Genomic DNA, 18,657 nt, shown 5'->3' with positions numbered 1-18,657 from the left:
TTAAGATTTGTTTGATTTAGAGTGACATGATACATGTCATGAGAAATTCATACATGAAGGGGTAATTTCTAGCAAAAAATTGTGCAGATTCACTGCAACCTTGAGTATGAATTTTTTCTCAACATTTGTCCACCTGCATGCTTTTCTGAATAAATGTGACTAAAAAGAAAATCAGTCGGGCTTGACAGATCAAAACTTGGGCTCCTGTTAATTGAGAGATGAAATGTTGTGCTTTTGGTGGCCACGATCAGTGTTAACAGAGACTTTTCAATTCAAGCTTCACCACCTGCATCTACTTTTATCACAGTTCCAATGAGATACAGACCTTTCAGGCTTAGATTTATTTCACTTTATTCCAATTAATCTAATCACTATCCAGACATACACATCTGTTAACACAAGACAAAAAGTTCCTATAGTCATCCGCAGAACAGGCCATGACTGTATCTAAACAATAGCATGCTGTCAGAGTGTTAAAATGTCAGAGAAAGTTGGTGAATCAGATTTAATGACGGACATGAGTTAGGAAAAGGAGACTGATGAACACTGAAGAGTTACTGAATTCTGCTTGGATTGCCATACACAGCCCATTATTTAAATTTGAATAATACAATACAAATAGAGAAGAGACAAGTTCACACATATTGGTTGCGGTGCTAGCCCAAAGAACAAAACACACACTTAAGCCCATAAATCATTAGCAAGATGCAATATTGACTGAATTACTAGCTATCAAAATTCAGTTTCCACTTCCTGTGAAACAAACAAATGAAGTGTTTTTTTCTGTCAGTGCCAAACTTGAAGGAGGAGCACACAAAGAACTGCGTTACAATATTACTTGTAATTCTACATAAACTTTTCAAAAGAGTGCAGAAAGTTCATACAAATTTCACTGACCTTAGGAGAAAAATAAAAAGGAAGCAATATCACAGGGTTGTTACTATTTATTGTGAATCTTGGGAAATGCAGGACATGAATTAAAAGCTTATCACCATCACTTTGTAGCTTTAAATGTGAATGGACAAATTTTATATATGGAAACAGCATGTAAATCTCAAAGAAAAGGAAAACCATAGAACAGAAGAACCAAAGGAGAGGGGTTTTGTGTTTGTTTGTTTTTAAACCTAAAATGAGTCAGTAGTTTGCTCTGATGCAAGTTTTAGAAGATCTTTTCCTAAAGCAGAGAGACTCCACACTCTTAAATCTCAGCTGATTCCATCAACCTCAAGAAATTTTGTCAAAAAAGCTCTTCTCTGCCTCTTGTTCTGCAACCCTAGTCACGTAGCTCCGCCTCTCTGTGTTTGTTTCCTTGCCTACTTCTGTTCAACTATAAAGGAAACATCTCTGTGTAAGGACTCTTACTAAATGATTGCACAGTGTGTAGCCCAGTGGGAACTTTAATTTCACTGGTGACTAATAGGTGTGTGGATAACCTAAATAAGACATGGAATTAGGCACAAAGATATGGAAAAAAACAACAAGAGGAAAAAGAGTGATAAATTAATCTGGTTTTAAAAATTGAATAACAGAATTTAGACAGGGCTGTCAGTATTGCTGATTAAAAATGCTTTGCTGAAAGCCTTAAATATTATTTGATTATTCTTATAAGCAGGCATGCCAGTTCTTAATGAGCACCTCCTTCCAAGATGACACAGCACAACCTTAATAGCAAGACATTAGCCACACCAGTGTAAGTCCCAGATGGAGGTCCAGTGGCAGATTTCTGCTGGTAGGTAGAGATCAGCAATCTCTGAAATCTGAACTCAATATTAAGAGACTTAGGGGCCGAATCTTTCTTTTTGAGTGAGAAAATAAGCTCTGTTTCAGAAACAGGAAAAATAATTTATTATAGCCCTAAACCTCATTAGAATTTACTCAAACTGACTGCCCTTGGACAATAAAAACTTAACCGTTATTTAGGAAAGTTTTATCTCAAATTCCTAAGATTTTCATAAACCTAGATTCTCAGCAAAAACAGAGTTACAGTATTCTGTCTCAGACCTCTTGCAACTTAGTAAATTGATAAGGTCTATTTTTCCAAGCAGCAATGTTTCTATCTCACCCCTTATTTTCACTCTGTCTTTAAATCTGGCAGAGAACAGGCTGCTGTGAAGAGGCTGCCATGAGATCATGCAAAATGCACCAGTGAAGCTTAATGTGGGCAATGACAGAGGCACAGGAAATAACTAATTTCTCATTTTGTGCCTCTTCCTCTCTTTCCTGTCAAAATTCTAATTATAAAAAAAAAATTGCATTTTACTGACATTGTGTCAAGTAGTCATAACTGTTACCCAATATAAGTGTTTGACTCTGGCTCCCAAATAATAATGTTAACGAGATAACACAGAACAGAGGGAGTGTGGGCTGCCAAGCCTGTGAAGCAAGCTACAGCACAATTTTTAATGCAAATTATTTCCTCCTGGACACAACCACATTTGATTTGAAGATTTCTTAGCAGCTTCATTTTCAGGCCATATTATCCAAGACGCTGCTTATGTCATCAACGTTTTGCACAAACATGCTTTCTGCCAATGAAAGCCTCTCTGTGCCTACAACCCTAAAACTCTGTCTCATGACAGAAATACGCAGAGACAAAAATGGATAAAATATTGAGGATCATTGAGGCCAGCGCCAAGTTGAATAGGACCTCTGAAAGTAATTTCACAGTGTGAAAAAAAAAAAAAAAAAAAAAAAGGTGGAAATTATACCCATATGGGCAGGCCACTTGCTATGTTCTTTTAATACTGTGATTCAGACTCCAAAATTTCAACCATAATTTTCAACCTACATTATTCACCCATCTCAAACAGCAGTGCTTATGTTATTTGTCTTGGGAAGTTATTCTACCATATTGCACCATCATATCCACATGTGCTTTTCACCTTCAAGAAAGTGATTTACACTTTTAACATCACTGGATCTAATCCCAGCTTCATCTTCAGTTCTTTCACTAAGGAAAGAAAGGAGAATTTACTGAACAAAACTAAGATCTCATCAGACCTTATTTTCTAAAAAACAAACAAACAAACAAAAAAACACTAAGAACTGTAGCAACTGCACACTCAGCTGGACTTGGTAATTCTGTCTCTAACAGTGCATGGAAGTCCTTTGACTCCTAGAATTTTGTACAGGCATCAGGGAGTAGATTAAGGGACACAGTCCTGGTGGTCAAGCACAAAAGAGAATAGAATCAGCTACTTGCCATCCTTTTCAGTTGGTTTATATGTGCAGGGTCAAAAGAACAAATTACAAGTTGCACAGTATTTGCATTTCTTAATGCAAATTAAGAAAGTTGCTAGAGGCAACTGGAACGTTGTAATGAAGACAACCTAAAGAAAACATAATTAAAAAACGTTTTTGTTTGTATTTTTTAACACTGCAGTTAACCCCAGAGACACACAATGCATGACTATTCAGAAAACACTTTTTCAACGACCTTTTCATCTTCAAAGAGATGTACTATATGTCAAGCAATCTATACATAAGTACCTAGGTTCTCCCTACTGATTTTTTTTCTTTCCAATTAGATTAATATATTAATAAATACATCCTAATATGTTCTAAATCCTCTTCTTCCTTTTGGTATCTGCTCCATTTCTATGTTCAGTAACCACGAGAAATTTGTGACTGCCCTCCCCAGGTATCCTTCTACCAAACTTCTCATTATGTAGGCAGGAGCTGCACCTCAGCAGTTAAGGTAGAATTCAGCATTAAAAGCAGAACTTACATGTATTTTTTCCTTTCCCTACCCCCCCCCCCTTTTTTTTTTATACATGAATAACAAATCAAATAATTACATGACTTATATTACAGTGCTGACTTAAATCACAGTACTTTTTCTTGTGGTATAGGTGAAGTTTCACTGCATTGTTTAGGTAGAAATCTGAAGATTAGTCTATGAATTAAAATAAGCTACAGTTGGGTCCTTTAAAACACAGACAAAACAAAACAACAACAAAAATAATCAGAGAATCTAAGCTAAATAAAACAAATCCCTCAAAAAAAAAATCTGAAAAAAAAAATCTGTTTAATTTAAGCTAATTTTGCACTTATTTCATTTATGAATAGTTTTCTCTTTGAAAATAACTATGATTTCCACACACATGCTTTTACAGCTCATTTTTTTCTTCTGTGTTGCCAATTAATAATGTTCTGCTTTAGAATTTCCACGAGGAACCACTCTGAACAAAGTACTTGTCGTCTCTCACTGTTCTCCCTGGAAATGAAACAAGATGCTGCCTACAAGTGGCCACTCAGAGAAAGACTACCATCTTGTACAGTTCTCAGTGACTTTTTTTGTCCATCTCCTTGAAGCACAGAAAACCACTGGCTAAGGGCAATGCAAGAAAAAATTGGAAGTGATAGCCTTTCTAAAGGAGGGCAATTCCTCATAAGCTTTTCAGACAAGCAAGATTTTTGCATTTTAGCCTTTCCTGACATATTTCTGACTCCTCTGTTTAGGACCCACATGACTGCTGAGCACAGGAATCATTCCTGATTTGCCTATAAGGAACTTGACAATAGAAGGAATTAAAACACAGGGTCATGCTGGTGAACAGGAGGATAGAATATTGGAAATACACTGGAAAGCACTAAGGAAATAAATCACTATTTTACAGGTGGATATAATTTTTGTTTTCCAGTAAGAATGTAATACACAAAATTAAAAAAAAAATAATAAAAGAAAAACATCTTCCTTTGACTGAAGTTATTAACAATAATTCTCTATCAGCTTTTATTTTTAGCAAAGATGACCTCAGAGAACCTTAATCTTTTCTCTAAAACTCTATACTGCAAGCCAAGACAATTGAACCCTTTTAGTAGGAACGCTGGGTGCTCTGAGAAGAACTCTCAAGTACTATTATCTCTGATACCATCAAACACACTATAATTTGTGCTGTGTATAGCAGTTTTGAAATGTGTCATGGAGATGGAGTGATTCATACTTTTTATTTTTCTTGACAATAGATGTTAATATTTTCTGGTATTTAGAGTGTCAGCTTTTTGACAACTTGCATTACATTTTGGGTTTGGCTTTTTGTTGTTGTTGTTGTTATCTGAAAACTAAATTGTATGACTTGGTACAAAATGAAGCCTATCACTTGACTACCACTTCTATCCCCTCTTTTCTTCCTATGGATACTTTTACAAAATAAATAACTTGTGAGGAGGCAACGAAGTCTGGGGGGTAGGGAGAGGGGGCGAAATAAAAACGGGGAAAAGTTAGGACCATAAAAACATTTAGATGCCAATGTGAACAAAGAACTTTGAAAATGATGTTCTCTGGAAAACGTGAATTTGTGGTCATTAAAAACACTTCACTTCTTGTTTTCAGAGATTCACATCTATGAAAATTTCACCATGCAAGTACTATATACTTGTGAGTTAAAATATAAAATAACATCTTCCTTTGACATTGCACTTAAGAATATTCCAAAACTAATGTTGAAATTGTCAGAGCAATATCTGAAAGTTTGGTAGAAACTTCAATGGAGATAATGGGACAGAATTTCTGTGGATGTAGGATATTCCCCAGAATTGCATATCTAACTTCAGAGTGCCCCTGAAGGCCTCATGCTAAGTTTCCAGATAGCACTGGGTACTAAAATAAATAAATGGATCACAAGATTCAAGTCATAGTTCTGCTCCTTTAAAAATGGTATTTTACCCTTCTTGCTTGAAAGCAGATGTATGAAATAACAGGTGTTAGGCTCTAAAGCGTATGTGTTTTTGAAGCATTATCGAAAAGCAACAGAAGACAAAAGTTCATACAAAGGAGGAAGTATCAAAATGTGACATTTCTAACAATGAGGAGGTAGCATGGCCTGTTATGAAGCACAACACACAGAGACAGAATTACAGACTTATCTTCAGAACCGCAGCATGGTCTCACCGCACAAAGAAATGAGTTCAAAGCTGCCTCAGACATGCTACGGGCATGTTGGACAACAGAACAAAGGGACAACAAAACTGGCAGAACTGCTGTGTTTGGTGCCAGTGTCAAGATCATTATACAGTTCATACTTTCCCTGCAGAAAGGACCTAGGAGCAAGTTGCCTCTCAGAGGTTCTCAAACTGTTACCATGATGAAAGAAAACCATTCTTCAGCACCCAAGGGAAAATTATTCTTTGCAGATTCTTTTTACTTACTCTCTCCTTTCTCCCACATCATGTAGCAATAGTAGCTAGCAAAAACATAATGGCTCCAACTATCAGAAGCAGGAATGATGAACATTTATCAATAGAAGTCCAGATATGACCATATTTGCAGTAACAGACTTTCATAATAAAGTAATATAGGAGAAGGTGAAAAAAGGATTCAGCATTCTCAGTAAGGAAAAGAGATATAAGATTAAAGAATGCTTATTACAAACAAAATTATCGTCTGATAACTTTTCTGATAGTTCCTATCTAATATTCCTATCTAATAACAAATGCTACAAAAGTGAAAATAAGGAGATAATGTGTAAGAAAGCAATGTCTGGAAGAAGAATATCTATAGACAAGGTCAAAATCACTGGATAAAACAAATGGAAAGGCCTATAATATACCAGGCTTCATACTTCTTGTACTGTAGGGCAGTTTGTCTCTGAAGCATAAGATTCCCATAAAGACAATAGTGCATTGAGCATTGAAGAGCTTTTCTGGTCCAGTTGTGTGTGCATAACCACAAAAAAATAAAAAATAAAAAATAATAATAATAATAAAAAAAAAAGATTAGTAAAATCTGGGAGATTGGTGACTACTGCATGGTTCCAGGCATGAAAAGGAATTACTACTGAAGGCGCAAAAAGCTCTTTGCACCTTTTCTGAAATTGTAGAAAACAACTATAAATGTATTTACTTAAAGTGTCCTTGTAGCTAGAAGACACGGGGGTGTCCATAAGTACAACAGCTTGATGACAGCCTATCTGAGGGTAGCGGGTTCTGTAGTACCTGAAGATTTTATTAATCACCTCCAGTAATGAACAATCTGAGGAATAATATGCTGTAGCTGAAAGGACTATAATAGTACAGAACAAGCCATTCATAACAAAACATAAGACAGCAAAATTAATTCTGTAATTTAGCCAATTTACAAATAAATAAATAAATAAATAAAATCCCCAGAATTGCCAAAGGGAGTTGTTCTGGCTAACATATGTAGGGTCTGATGTTACAGTAGGTTTGTAATCCAGCACTGAAAATGATGCTGTGAATAAATGCTGTAACAGGCTTCATTCATTGGGGAGTTCTACACAGGGAAAATCTTATCAATAAACATGTTGTTGGGGCACAGGTGTGGTGAAGGCAGCTTGAGGGAGGGGAAAAGGAGAATGAAGAAGAGAGTTGAGCATTTTAGAGGGTCTCAATGCCCTCTGAAATCAATGGGGAAAATTAAGTACCTACAAAGGCTGCAGAGGATGGTCCACTACACCTAATTTAGACATCTTTCTTTCTCTAGTGACTAAGGAGTAACAGCAGGAAACAAGCTTCATGTATATAGCTGAAGCCTGGGAGACAGCCTTTTTTGAGCAGTGTTACCGCTATTGTAGGCTTGGCTCTCAGCTGTCACCTTACAAGAAGCATGTCCCACACACCAGACCTGTGAACATTCTCCACCAAACTACCAGGCTATGGAATGGAAACAAATGGGAATGTCAAGGGTCCAGAAGGAGTGCAGGCGAGATTCATCCCAATTCAACTAAAGCTAGGAATTTGCACCACGGAAAGGTTGAACCTGGCGCCTAGGGGTTTAGTGGGTGATATTGGTAGTAAGGTATGGCTGGACCAGATTATCTTGAAGGTCTCTTCCAACCTTAATGATTCTATGCTCCAGGGACCATTTGGATAGGTTACACCACCACTGGCAACTACCATGGCCCAGTGAAAGGAATATACAATACTTTTATATAGGTTATATCATAACATGGTAATTATGTCCCTCTCCTGACACTTAGGGTTTAAACCTTCTGGGCCAAAAAGGATTTAGAAATTAACTCTCTCTGTATAAACATTTTAACTATTTAAAAAACACAGTAACATCATTCCTCCTGGAGCTGCCCGTAGTTCTGACCTATGAAGCTAATAGTTGTGAAATTTTTTCTTTTAGTCTCCTGCCTGCAGGAAAGTGCCCATCTGCCTCAACAGGCATCTCTGAGACTGTGCAGATGCAGGATTACCTATGACAAACTGAACTACAGCATGCATCATACACATTCTCTGATGCTAGCAGCATGAGGTAGAGTTACCTTACACTCCATTAATATTTTTCTCTTAGCATCACTTCTGTGGCTAAAGTTTAATCTGTTTTCTACAACAACCACTACTATTTGTGGTATTATGGTACCCATATCTGTCTCATTCTGCATAAAAAAAGGACAAAACCCCTTATTCAATAATTCTTGCATCACGTTCAGCTGCTTGCTCTTGAGGCAGCTCTTCTTTTAGAAAGATCAGCAGTTTTGATCAAAGACTTCCACTAATGGAAAATCTATCATATTCCCTGAATGATGCATTCCAATAATAAAATACTTTGGCTTTTTAAAATGTGCATCATCTTTCCTGATCAAACTCTGACTTTCAGCCTCAGGATCTTGTTATGTTTTGTCTCCATGATAAATGAATCCCCAAAATCAAGCACCTAATCTGTGTGCAGTATATATGTCACCCTCTATGCTCTTCTTTGACAAAGAAAACAGAAGTTAAAAGAAAGCCCCCATGTGGATTTGTCTCACTGATTCTAAACAAAACTAAAGTTTGTCTTGCCTCATATAAAAAATTGAATTCTTTCACCTCCAAATCCATGGCAGAAGAGTTTTCAGTCAGGCACAGAGGTTCATATTCAAAGGCAAAGGAACAGTCCTTACCTCACCCCACCCACAAAAAAAAAAAAAATTAGAAGAGGACTGTACTGAAGTTGTTTCCCATGTCCTTTCTACATTAAGATATACCGAGAGATAATTGAAGAACTTCTAAGCACATGAGCAAAGTTTTACACAGTTTTAAACTAGGAATTACCCCTCTAGTGTCTTTATATTTGGAATACATATTCACAGTGTTTTTAATTAAGCAGTTAGCATATTAGGTATGGTGAATTTCTATCAAAGTTAGAGGAAGCCATACCAGTGACCAAGGAGATGAATATAAACAGCATTTTTCCAGCTGACAAACAATGAAAATTTACCAACACAGCAGTGCTAGTAATGGTTAACATGAGGGGGGGTGGAAATTGGGTAAGAGGAATTCCTGGAAAACAACAAAAAGCTAACATATTGTGTCCTAATCTTGACTGTTATTCACGTTTTAGAAGCAGTAACAGACTTTTGATAGGGTACGGTGGCTCTAGCACCAACACCAAGCCCTAAGATGGATTAAAAACATACCCAACAACTGGATTGCTTTATACCTTTTGCAGAGTATCAAGAACAGACACACAGAAACATGGCTCTGTAACAACAGACACTGCCCTGCTAACCCAGAAAGAGATGTAGCCACATCTTTACAGAGATGCACAATCACACAGAAATATTATCCGACATGGGAGAAACATGTAAAATTGGCAATGATGATCAGTTTTAATGGTGGCAAAGGGAGAGGGTGAAAATTAAGTCAAATTGTTATTCCAAGTTACCATGGCTGACTTGACCCGTTTTGGGGTGTGACTACTGTAGAAATCTATTGCTTTTGTGAAGCCAGTCATGTCTCTTGGATTTTTGTCTTCTTTTAGAACAATACCCTAAGCCTCTTTGTCATAAACACTATTCAATATCAAATATTGATAAAGGATTCCTTTATTAGCGAAATGACAAAACAGCATCAGTACATCAAAGTTCAGTAGTAAACAACAGAGTTTAACTGTCCAGTGTCTAGTTATCTGGTTTTATTCATACCTTTATGTATATACAGATTCCAATAGGCTCGATGCAAGCAATATTAATAACTTGCACTCAAACATGCATATGCATCTCAGTATGAACTATTTTATATTAATCAGCCCAGTACAGAAACCCTGCAGTAAACAAAACTTCCAATTGTCATGCACAATATTTATGACCTGTTAAGGTCAGAGAAGAGAGAAGATAGACGGGTAGATGCCAGAAGAGAATACAAGCAAGCAAAATCACTGATTGAAGAAAGGTTAATGTCTCCCCATTCTTCAGCACAAAAGCTAAGGTTTACAGTACAGTATCTGTACTACTGTTTAGAAAAGTCTATGTCTCGACTGAAAACACTTTCTAGAACTGCTTGTAAAGATAGACATGCATTGGCTGGGCATGAAGATGTAGCTGTTAAAGAAAAACTTTCTCAACAAGTTGCAGAGAACATTTGGAAGAAGTAGACAATATGTCCACATCTGATAAGGACAGACTTACCTATGCTACCTTGCTGGAGCATGCTTTTTTTTTTTTTTTTGTATTGTTATAATAGTTGCTACTCGTCAAGTCTGTCCCTGAGCAGAGATACCATAGATGCCTAAATTCTGCATACCTACTATGCAAGCCCAGTGGGCACAAAAGATACTGTAGCATGTGAGCTGATGTGCAAACAGAAGAATTATAAAATTTTTCCTACTTCTAAGCCAGTCTTTAAGCCTCTTTCTGTGGGGACTGAAGCAGGGAGAGACAAAGCCTTTTAAACTTGGGCATTTCTCTTTCCTAGTCTCTGGGTTTTGGTTATTTTGTCTGTTTGTTTTTGACACATTCTAAATTAAGGAAAAATCCCTTAGTTAGCTTCAGGTATCATGCCAGTTATCAGATCATGTCAGTATATAAACATGCTTTGATGGTCACCTTAGCAAATACTATTATATAAAATCTGTGGTTCAAATCATGTTCTAAAAATCTAAACAAAAACTGTCCAGCAGACCTGCATTTTATAATAAAGTGAAAATAAGGACACTTCAAAAAGTGAAATAGTCAAATGTATAATCAAATTTCAAGTATATTGAATATTTAGTAAGAAAACTTACAAAGTCACTAGATGTCTCCATATTGACTTAACATAGTTCAATATGTTAGAGTACGAAATCTCTTTGAATGCCCAGGTAGTCAAAGCTGACCATATTGTGAATGTCAGTTCATTGACTCACTGAACTCTTGACATTTTAAACTTGGGTAAGTCACTAAAGAAAAACAAGAGTATTATCTAACTACCTGTTCAGCTGCAGATACAAGCACAATATGATATTCTGATGAACCAAGTGTAGTGTGAATTTTCTGCATATTAGCTCCACATGATGCTCATCAATTGCAGAATGCCAGTTTTAATGCAGAACCTATGCAATTAAAATTCGTTACTGTAGTTTGCAACTAGAAAGCAGAAAAAAGATAAAAGTGTGACCCTTTTGAGGAGCTATAGGAGAACAGGAAGGGGTGCAAGGATGTGACATTCCACAGTAATGAGGCAGGCTGGCTGCTTGCCAATGTCAGCCACTGTAAGTGCTCCCTGCAAGAATTCAGCTGCAAATCTTTGTTTCCTTTATCTTTCATATTTCTGCAAATATCAAGGCAAAGACTTTGTCTTTCAGCTGGAGTTCTTTCATCCAAGAATGTTCTTCATCCAAGGCCAAAGGTTCACCATATCCTAAAAGGCCTTTGGATCTGCATGTTCAGTCATCTTCATCCAAATGTATTTCTTTAGGAGCACTATTCGGTCCTTGTGGTCGATCCTAAAAGAACACCGATAAAAACTATCTTCATTCCTTCAAATACAATCTTCAATGACTTTATCTTTAGGACCACTGCATTATGTCAAAGGTGTAAAATGTAAATGATTTAAGAGAGACTTCAATTAAAACCACAGCACATTTAACCACGTCTACAGTTTTGAGGTTTGGTCTTTTATTTTAGATAAGGCTTCCAAGACAAAACAGGTTTTCTGGAAGGCCATACAAATGAATATAATGTTTTTACTGCACTGACCACACAGTTTAAAATAATAATAATAAAAAAATAATAGCTAGTGGCTTTCTAAAGTGCTAAAAATTATGTAAGACCCTATGCATATACTACAGTACTATAAAATATCTTGAATATAAAACTCAAGAATATGAGAAGATTCCTGTATCCAGTCAAATTGCCTTACTGGACAACGTACAACCAGAGGTTCCTCTGTGAGGAAGCAAGACATGTATAATGCCCAGGAATGTTATAGAACAATTTATAAGAAGTAAAAAACACACAATTGCAGTTTGTGATTACCTAAAAAAGCACAAGTTAATCTTGGTTTTGATACCAATCCTACTCTCCCTTCTGTTCATCAGTATTCTACATCTAGTTTGCTTAAATATTCCTTCATCTGATATTTCTTTAAATAAAGTCTTGCAAACATTTCTCTGCTCATTTCACACACATCAATCTTCCCTGAGCTATATATTCACTTATTCCTTTCTTCCATTTGCCCAAATATCTTTTCCCTTGCTCTTCAGATCCTGCCTCATTCTAATAACATAGCAAAACAAAACTGTAGGGAAGCTGATCTTCAGCATCGCTTAAAAAGAAAAACACAACACAAAACCTTCTCTGCAAAGACTGCTGCCAGTTATCATTATTTCATTACAACACTTGAAATATTTTTATTACTACTAAAACTGCAGCTTCTGAAGGAAATATGTAAAAAAAAACTCTCAAAGAAAGTTTCAAGGTCTGATGGCTACATGAAAAAGCATGAAACATAATCCTGTCTCAGCTTAGTGAATCACAGATGAGAAAGGGTATAATTCAACCCTAATATTTTAAAGTATCATGATTTTTAAGCTAAAAATGGAACTATTAGCATTCTGACTCAAAGTTCTTCAGGGACAGACAAACCTGATCTGAATGGAAGAGCAGGCCGCACAACAGCTGAACTATACTGAGTTAGCAATACCAACTAGATGGTCAGAAGATTACTGAAAAGCAAAAAAAAAAAAAAGTCTCAAGCAGTCACATGAATGCCACAAAAGTGTCACTCATTCTAAAGTAGTAAAGCCAGACAAAGCTTTCTTGGTAATTTCTATTCAATTTGGGGTAGAAATGACCAGAAGTGACAAGTGTTTAGTACTTTGCAGATTTCAGGTCAGTAGCAAATGGAGAAAAAGCTCAATTTTCCTCATCGGTTTGAGGTATTTGTTCCTCTCAAAAGTAATTTCTTGATCTTAAATTAGAAGTTGTTTCCCCTGTAATGGGAAAAGGACAGGTCAGATAAAGGATACTAATGAGGATTACTTTCTCCTAAGACAGAACGTAATCAATACCCTCCTTAATTGGTCTGAAAGAGATATGATGGGGAAAGAAAAGGTTTTCACTTTAACTTTACTCAGCCTCCACAAAATGTTTAATTTCTGTCTCATATTTTCTAGAATTAATACAGTTAAATCATCTTCTTGATTCTTCTATTATGGGTCTATTTCATCTCACTTTAAGAGTAGAAAGGCTTAAAGTGATTAGAAAGTGTTATTTGTTATCCGGCATAAATGATGCCACTCTGTGTCATGTTCACACACACACACACACACACCCAGCTACATTTACATAACTGGGTTAATTACTTAGAGAAAATATTTCTCTATCAATTCTGTGTTGAGGTGAAGTTAAAGGCACTTAAGAGGGCAGAAATCAAATCCTCTGTAACATTAACTTTTTGTAATATTCTAACATATGTAGCTCTAACAAGCTTCTTATTGACTCTCTTCTGCCTTCGAGGCCTGACCAGAGCAGATCTGGCTTTAAGTCTTATCAGATTTAGATGGGATTTGGTTTGTAAAAACCTCTAGGCTTCAAAGTTTATTAATTCTTTGAAGTGTACTCCAGTGTACTCCATTCTATAGCTTTTTTTTTTTTTTTTTTTTTTGGGGGGGAGGGGGAGGTGAAAGCTAGAGTTCTGTGCGCTACAGTCAAATAATTTTAGCTGAAACAGGATAGTGACATAAGGTGCCATGTGCCTTCTTGTAACAGCAAACTATTTTTATTTTACACTTGTTTTGATGTTAAAACAAGTTAAAGGTGGATTTCCTACAGGCTGCAGACAGAAAAAAAAAAAAAGAGTGTGTGACTTTTAGTGACTCTTAGGTTGTTTTTTTCCCCTCCAAAATTTCAGGCCTATCAGATTTTCAACCTAGCATATTATCCAATTAAAGATCATTATCTGGATGCTCAGGCCTTCCCAAGTTTATGAATAAACAGATCTAAGCTATTGCATTCTGTCCTGGCATCTGACAGAAAGCAGACCTTAGCTTTCCCCTGCTGTCTCCTCCTGAAAAATGAAATACCAAAAAAAAAAAGTTGTACCAAGAGCAAGCCTGGTGCTTGTTCAATGTTTCCCCTGCAGTGGTGAAAACAAACTGAAATACCATGACGTGCTTGGAAGCATTCACAGTTTTCTCAGTGTTCAGTTCTCTGCACTAAAGCTAGCTATGGGTCAAGTCAATGCTAAGACAAATCTAAGCTTTACAGCTGTTGAAATACTTAAGCCATAACAGATTTTAAAGTGATGTCATAGCAATGCAGTTATTGCTTGCCTGCCACAGGATCTGCTGATGACAGTTGAAGTTCTTATTCATCAAGGGGCCCAAATAATTGAAACAATCCATCTGCTGTATGCACTCTTTCTGCCTTTACTGCGATTACTTACAGCCATGTGATATTAGCCAGTGATGTCATACTTAATCAAGCAGTTGGTGGTGTTTGATCTCCGGAGAGCCACACTATGCTCCCGTGATGGTGCATAGGTAACTAAAATAATCCACCTGCTCCAAGCTTTCCTCTTGCAAAACCCAATGGGATGTGATATTTAGCAGTGACTGTCATAACTGATCAAGCAATTGCCAGACTTGTGCATATTTCCTGAAAGCTGCTCCTGTTTTTCATCATGAATTCCAGATAATTGAAATAATTGTCCTGCTCTAGGGCCCTGCTTTGACTCCAGCATTTTCTGCAGTGGGACATTTGCCTACTGTCATATTTATTTAAGAGCTGCAGTAGGAAGAGGCTTTGATTATTTTTTCACAAGATGTCATAATACCACAAAGGAAAGTGACATTATTCACATGGTTTGTATGACTGAACTTCCAGACACTGCTCTCTCTACTCACACCATGACTCACAAGCAGATGAGCTATGCTGCATCAGTCTCTTTGGTGGAAAGATGCAGGGAGAGTAATGAGGGAAAACATGCAAGTTTTGCAGCCAGGATGATAGTAGGAATCCTATCTACTGCTTCCACACAACAAGTACCAAGTAATTTAAACACTACAGTGCTCTCTTGGTTAAAGGGACTTCCAGTACACTCTGTTTCATTAGCTTAAGAGCCTATAACTATTTTACAGCAGACCTGGTAACCTATCTCAGGCTTTTCACTGCTTACAGCTGAAGTACAGACTTGCCTGTTGATTGATAAAGATTTTAGAATAGTCCAATTAAGCAAACCAGCCATAAAAAGCTCTTCTGCATTAATTTTCTATTGTGGAAATAGGAGCATAGATCTTACCTGTAGTCAGGTTATATTGGTCAGTTTTATTTGAGAAGTACAAAAATACCACATTCACCCAGTAGATTAAATCCCACTCCTGAATTTACTGTCTTCATCTCAAGGATGGATGTTAAGTTGTGTTTATTACTCTGCTTAGCATCTGAGCAGGTCAAAGACTGACTGGCAGTGACTGTGAGTCTACTTCTAGGGTATCAGCAATTAACTTTCAACTATCAGTCAGCACCTTCCAGGACTTTCATTAAGATCTAACTTTTCTGCAGCAGAACTTTTTTACTTCTTTTTTTTTTTTTTTTTAGGGCTTTGATTTTGAGCTCTGCACAAAGCCCAGTGTATGGAATAATATATTTTTTTTTTTTAAGACCTCTACTAAGATAGCATCTATCTCTAATAACATCTAACTTTTCTGAAGTCCAAGCTTTTCTTCATATGCAGGTGTGTGTGTTTTTTGTTTTTTTTTTTCCTCTTTTCAGCTCCTTATCTTTATGCAGATAACACCAAAAGGACTTAGGAGAAGTGCTGATTTTAAAGGGGGAAGGCTGCCAAATCTTATACAGGTACACAGTTAAGGATGATATCAATGACATTAGAGTTACAGTTATCTACTCTTTATTAAAAAGATTTGGATGAAAATGAAACCAACTTATATTCAAGAAGATCCGTTAAGAACATGACAGTTTACAAGTCAGCTGCATGATGAAAGGCATACATCTTCCTTATCCTACATCAAGAATGGTTTGAGAAAACCTCTTTAGAATAATAAAAAAACAAAACCCAGTGTCTCTACTAACGTGTCTTGATCAGAAAGATTTGATGTGTATTAGTGTAAAGACATAAGGAGTCAAGCCTTGACACCCAGAAGAGAATTTCTTGTCAAAAAAAAAAAAAAAGAGCTTCTACCTACATACAGGGACAGGTGGGTACTGAAGGCCTCTCATCTTGCGCAGGGAGCTACTAGGACATGGGGAGGAAAGCAGATCAAGTCCTGACCTTCAGTAGTTATTTCTAACCTTTGGGTCCTAGTGGCACTGTATCACTTTGAGCCCAACATACCCTACCCCATCTGTGGCGTATATTTTAATTAGAAGAATGATCTAGCCTGGCAGTAAAGTTTACATCTCAGTTTTATAGGAGAAAGCTTACATAAGAAGATTTGATCCGCTACTCATGACTGTTTGTTAGTGAATGCCTCCCTGAAGAAAAAAGATGACAGAGGACATTTGTCTGTATGTGTGCATACAATGGAGGGAAGGAGGGTCAAGGAGAAAAATCTGCCTTTTGATGAAATAGATTTAAAAAAAAAAGTACAAGTGATGACTGAATGTTGAGAAATTCAGACAAGTGACTTGATTTACAGATAATTGGCCCTTATTAATAAAGGAAAACATCACCGCAGCATTTTGTAAGCAGTGAGATGTAATTATGCATCATTAATTATATGGGCATGTCAACAAGAGGTCAGACAACACAACAGAAATGAGAAAGTAGTCTTATAGGCTGACAGTGTTTTAGTTAAAAAAATACATGTTTATACTGCAATCTTGGTGGGAGAAAATTAGTCTTCATTTTAAACAGCTGCAAATCTGGGGTCCAATTCTGATTCCTGATTTAAAACCAAGAAAAAAATCATTAAATAAAACAAAGTGTTGGGAATAGGGGAGGCATTGCAGACTAAGTAACCACGCACCTGTCCAGACATGTCTGCTCATGAACACAAAATCAGAGACAGTTTCACTTACTAGGGGTTCAATAACAGCTTAATAACAGGAGTGAGTGGTACAATTCAAAGCAGATCTAGATTTCCTTATCACACACATGTTTAAGACTTTCTACAACTATTATTTATTCATTTATTTATTTTTAAGTGGCTAGGAGAAGCAATCAAATCTGTTTGGTCTCTGTGTCAGGTCTTCTATGTGGTGGAGTTGTCACTTCCCGTAATATGCCTCAATGCAAATAAAGCTGTGCATTATCTGTAGGTAATTATTTGAACCACAACTAGGAAGGACAAAAAAAAAAAAAAAAAAAAGGAAATGTAACCTTTGTTAGCAGTGGAATAATTCCTTAAATTGCTTTTAGCCAGATTATTCCCTGTATCCTGAATTGCTCTATTTGCAGACTGATTTGCTTGTGAACAATATGTGGAAGCAAGTTTTGCAGCTTCACAGATGTTTCAAATACACTAGTAATACAATAAGGTATGCGATGTCAATTCTGCATGCAATATAGTGCTTTATCCAATCCTTTCAATTTTTGTTAATTGATTAGAAATACACATGCAATATCAAAAGCCAAAAGCTTCTGAAGTAAAAAGCACTCAGTGTTCTAATGCTTGTCCCTAATGGAGTTCCCATGTATCTTTGCCAGCACAAGAGAGGCTTGGAAAGATTCTGGTAGTGCTGCTTCCTTCCCCAAAGGAAGGGCAAGACTTGGAAATGAATACAGATACAGAAAGGTGTGCCAAAGAACATTTCAGGGATGCACCTTTTCATTGAAGATCTGGAACTGTGTTAGGTGATCTACTGGAAGGGAGTATCTTGTTCTAAGTTGCCAACATTTGTTTCTTCGAAGTTAGGGCTACTCTTTCCAAAAGTGAGAGTTTGTTACTTATGTGTTATTTCCTTGAGGGGAGGGGGCAATGGAGTTAAAAAAATTATTCCCATCTCCTAACGTTCAGATATGTTTCTGTTCCCTGACAAGAAAAACAAGATTCAGTTCAAGATTGTAGTGATTAGAGTGATGACAATGGAAGTGCACTGGGAAAATCATTTTCCTTTCCAGCTCACTGGAGAAATCTTGTTTTCAGCAGCTCCATTTCACACACAAACCTCCCTTGAGATACTAAATTCAAGGCCTGAAACTGTCTCCTTTCCTCATGTTATTTTATCTTTTCACGTAATTACAGGGAAATTGCTAATGGTCACACTGAACACTTTGATTAGATTTATCAATATGGCAAATCAAACATTCACTGTAAGTTAAGCCATGCAAGACACATTTCAATACAGAACTATAATGCCAGAGTTGATAATTTAAAGACAAGCATTTAATTGCATAAAAACTGGGAGGGAGAGTGCAGTGGGGTAAGTGAGACTGCCTTTGAGCAAACAGTGGGATAAGCAAAGATAAGAATATCACTTTAAATATTTTTCTCATTCTAAGCCAGGAGAAGTAAACTCCTAATTCCTGGATTTTAGCCTGGTGCAAAAG

General features: G+C 36.7%; 1 protein-coding gene across 15 annotated transcripts in view; it reads right to left on the bottom strand.

Moving 5' to 3' along the window:
- ATRNL1 (attractin like 1) overlaps positions 1–18,657 on the bottom strand; it is a 493,325-nt gene that overhangs the window by 85,918 nt on the left and 388,750 nt on the right. For 3 of the 15 annotated variants that reach the window (XM_038181291.2, XM_038181294.2, XM_072039824.1), the window contains one exon: positions 9,758–11,650. The exons of the other annotated variants lie outside the window; for them this stretch is intronic. In XM_038181291.2, coding sequence (XP_038037219.1) covers positions 11,591–11,650 — 60 coding nt within the window. In that variant the 3' untranslated portion in view covers positions 9,758–11,590. Of the gene's footprint in view, positions 1–9,757; positions 11,651–18,657 lie in introns of those variants that run through there. 15 annotated transcript variants of the gene reach the window in all.

Source organism: Anas platyrhynchos, chromosome 6, assembly GCF_047663525.1.
Source record: "Anas platyrhynchos isolate ZD024472 breed Pekin duck chromosome 6, IASCAAS_PekinDuck_T2T, whole genome shotgun sequence".
Taxonomy (NCBI): Eukaryota; Metazoa; Chordata; class Aves; order Anseriformes; family Anatidae; genus Anas; species Anas platyrhynchos.
Note: the sequence above shows the minus strand (reverse complement) of the source record. Positions and strands in the feature narration are given on the sequence as shown.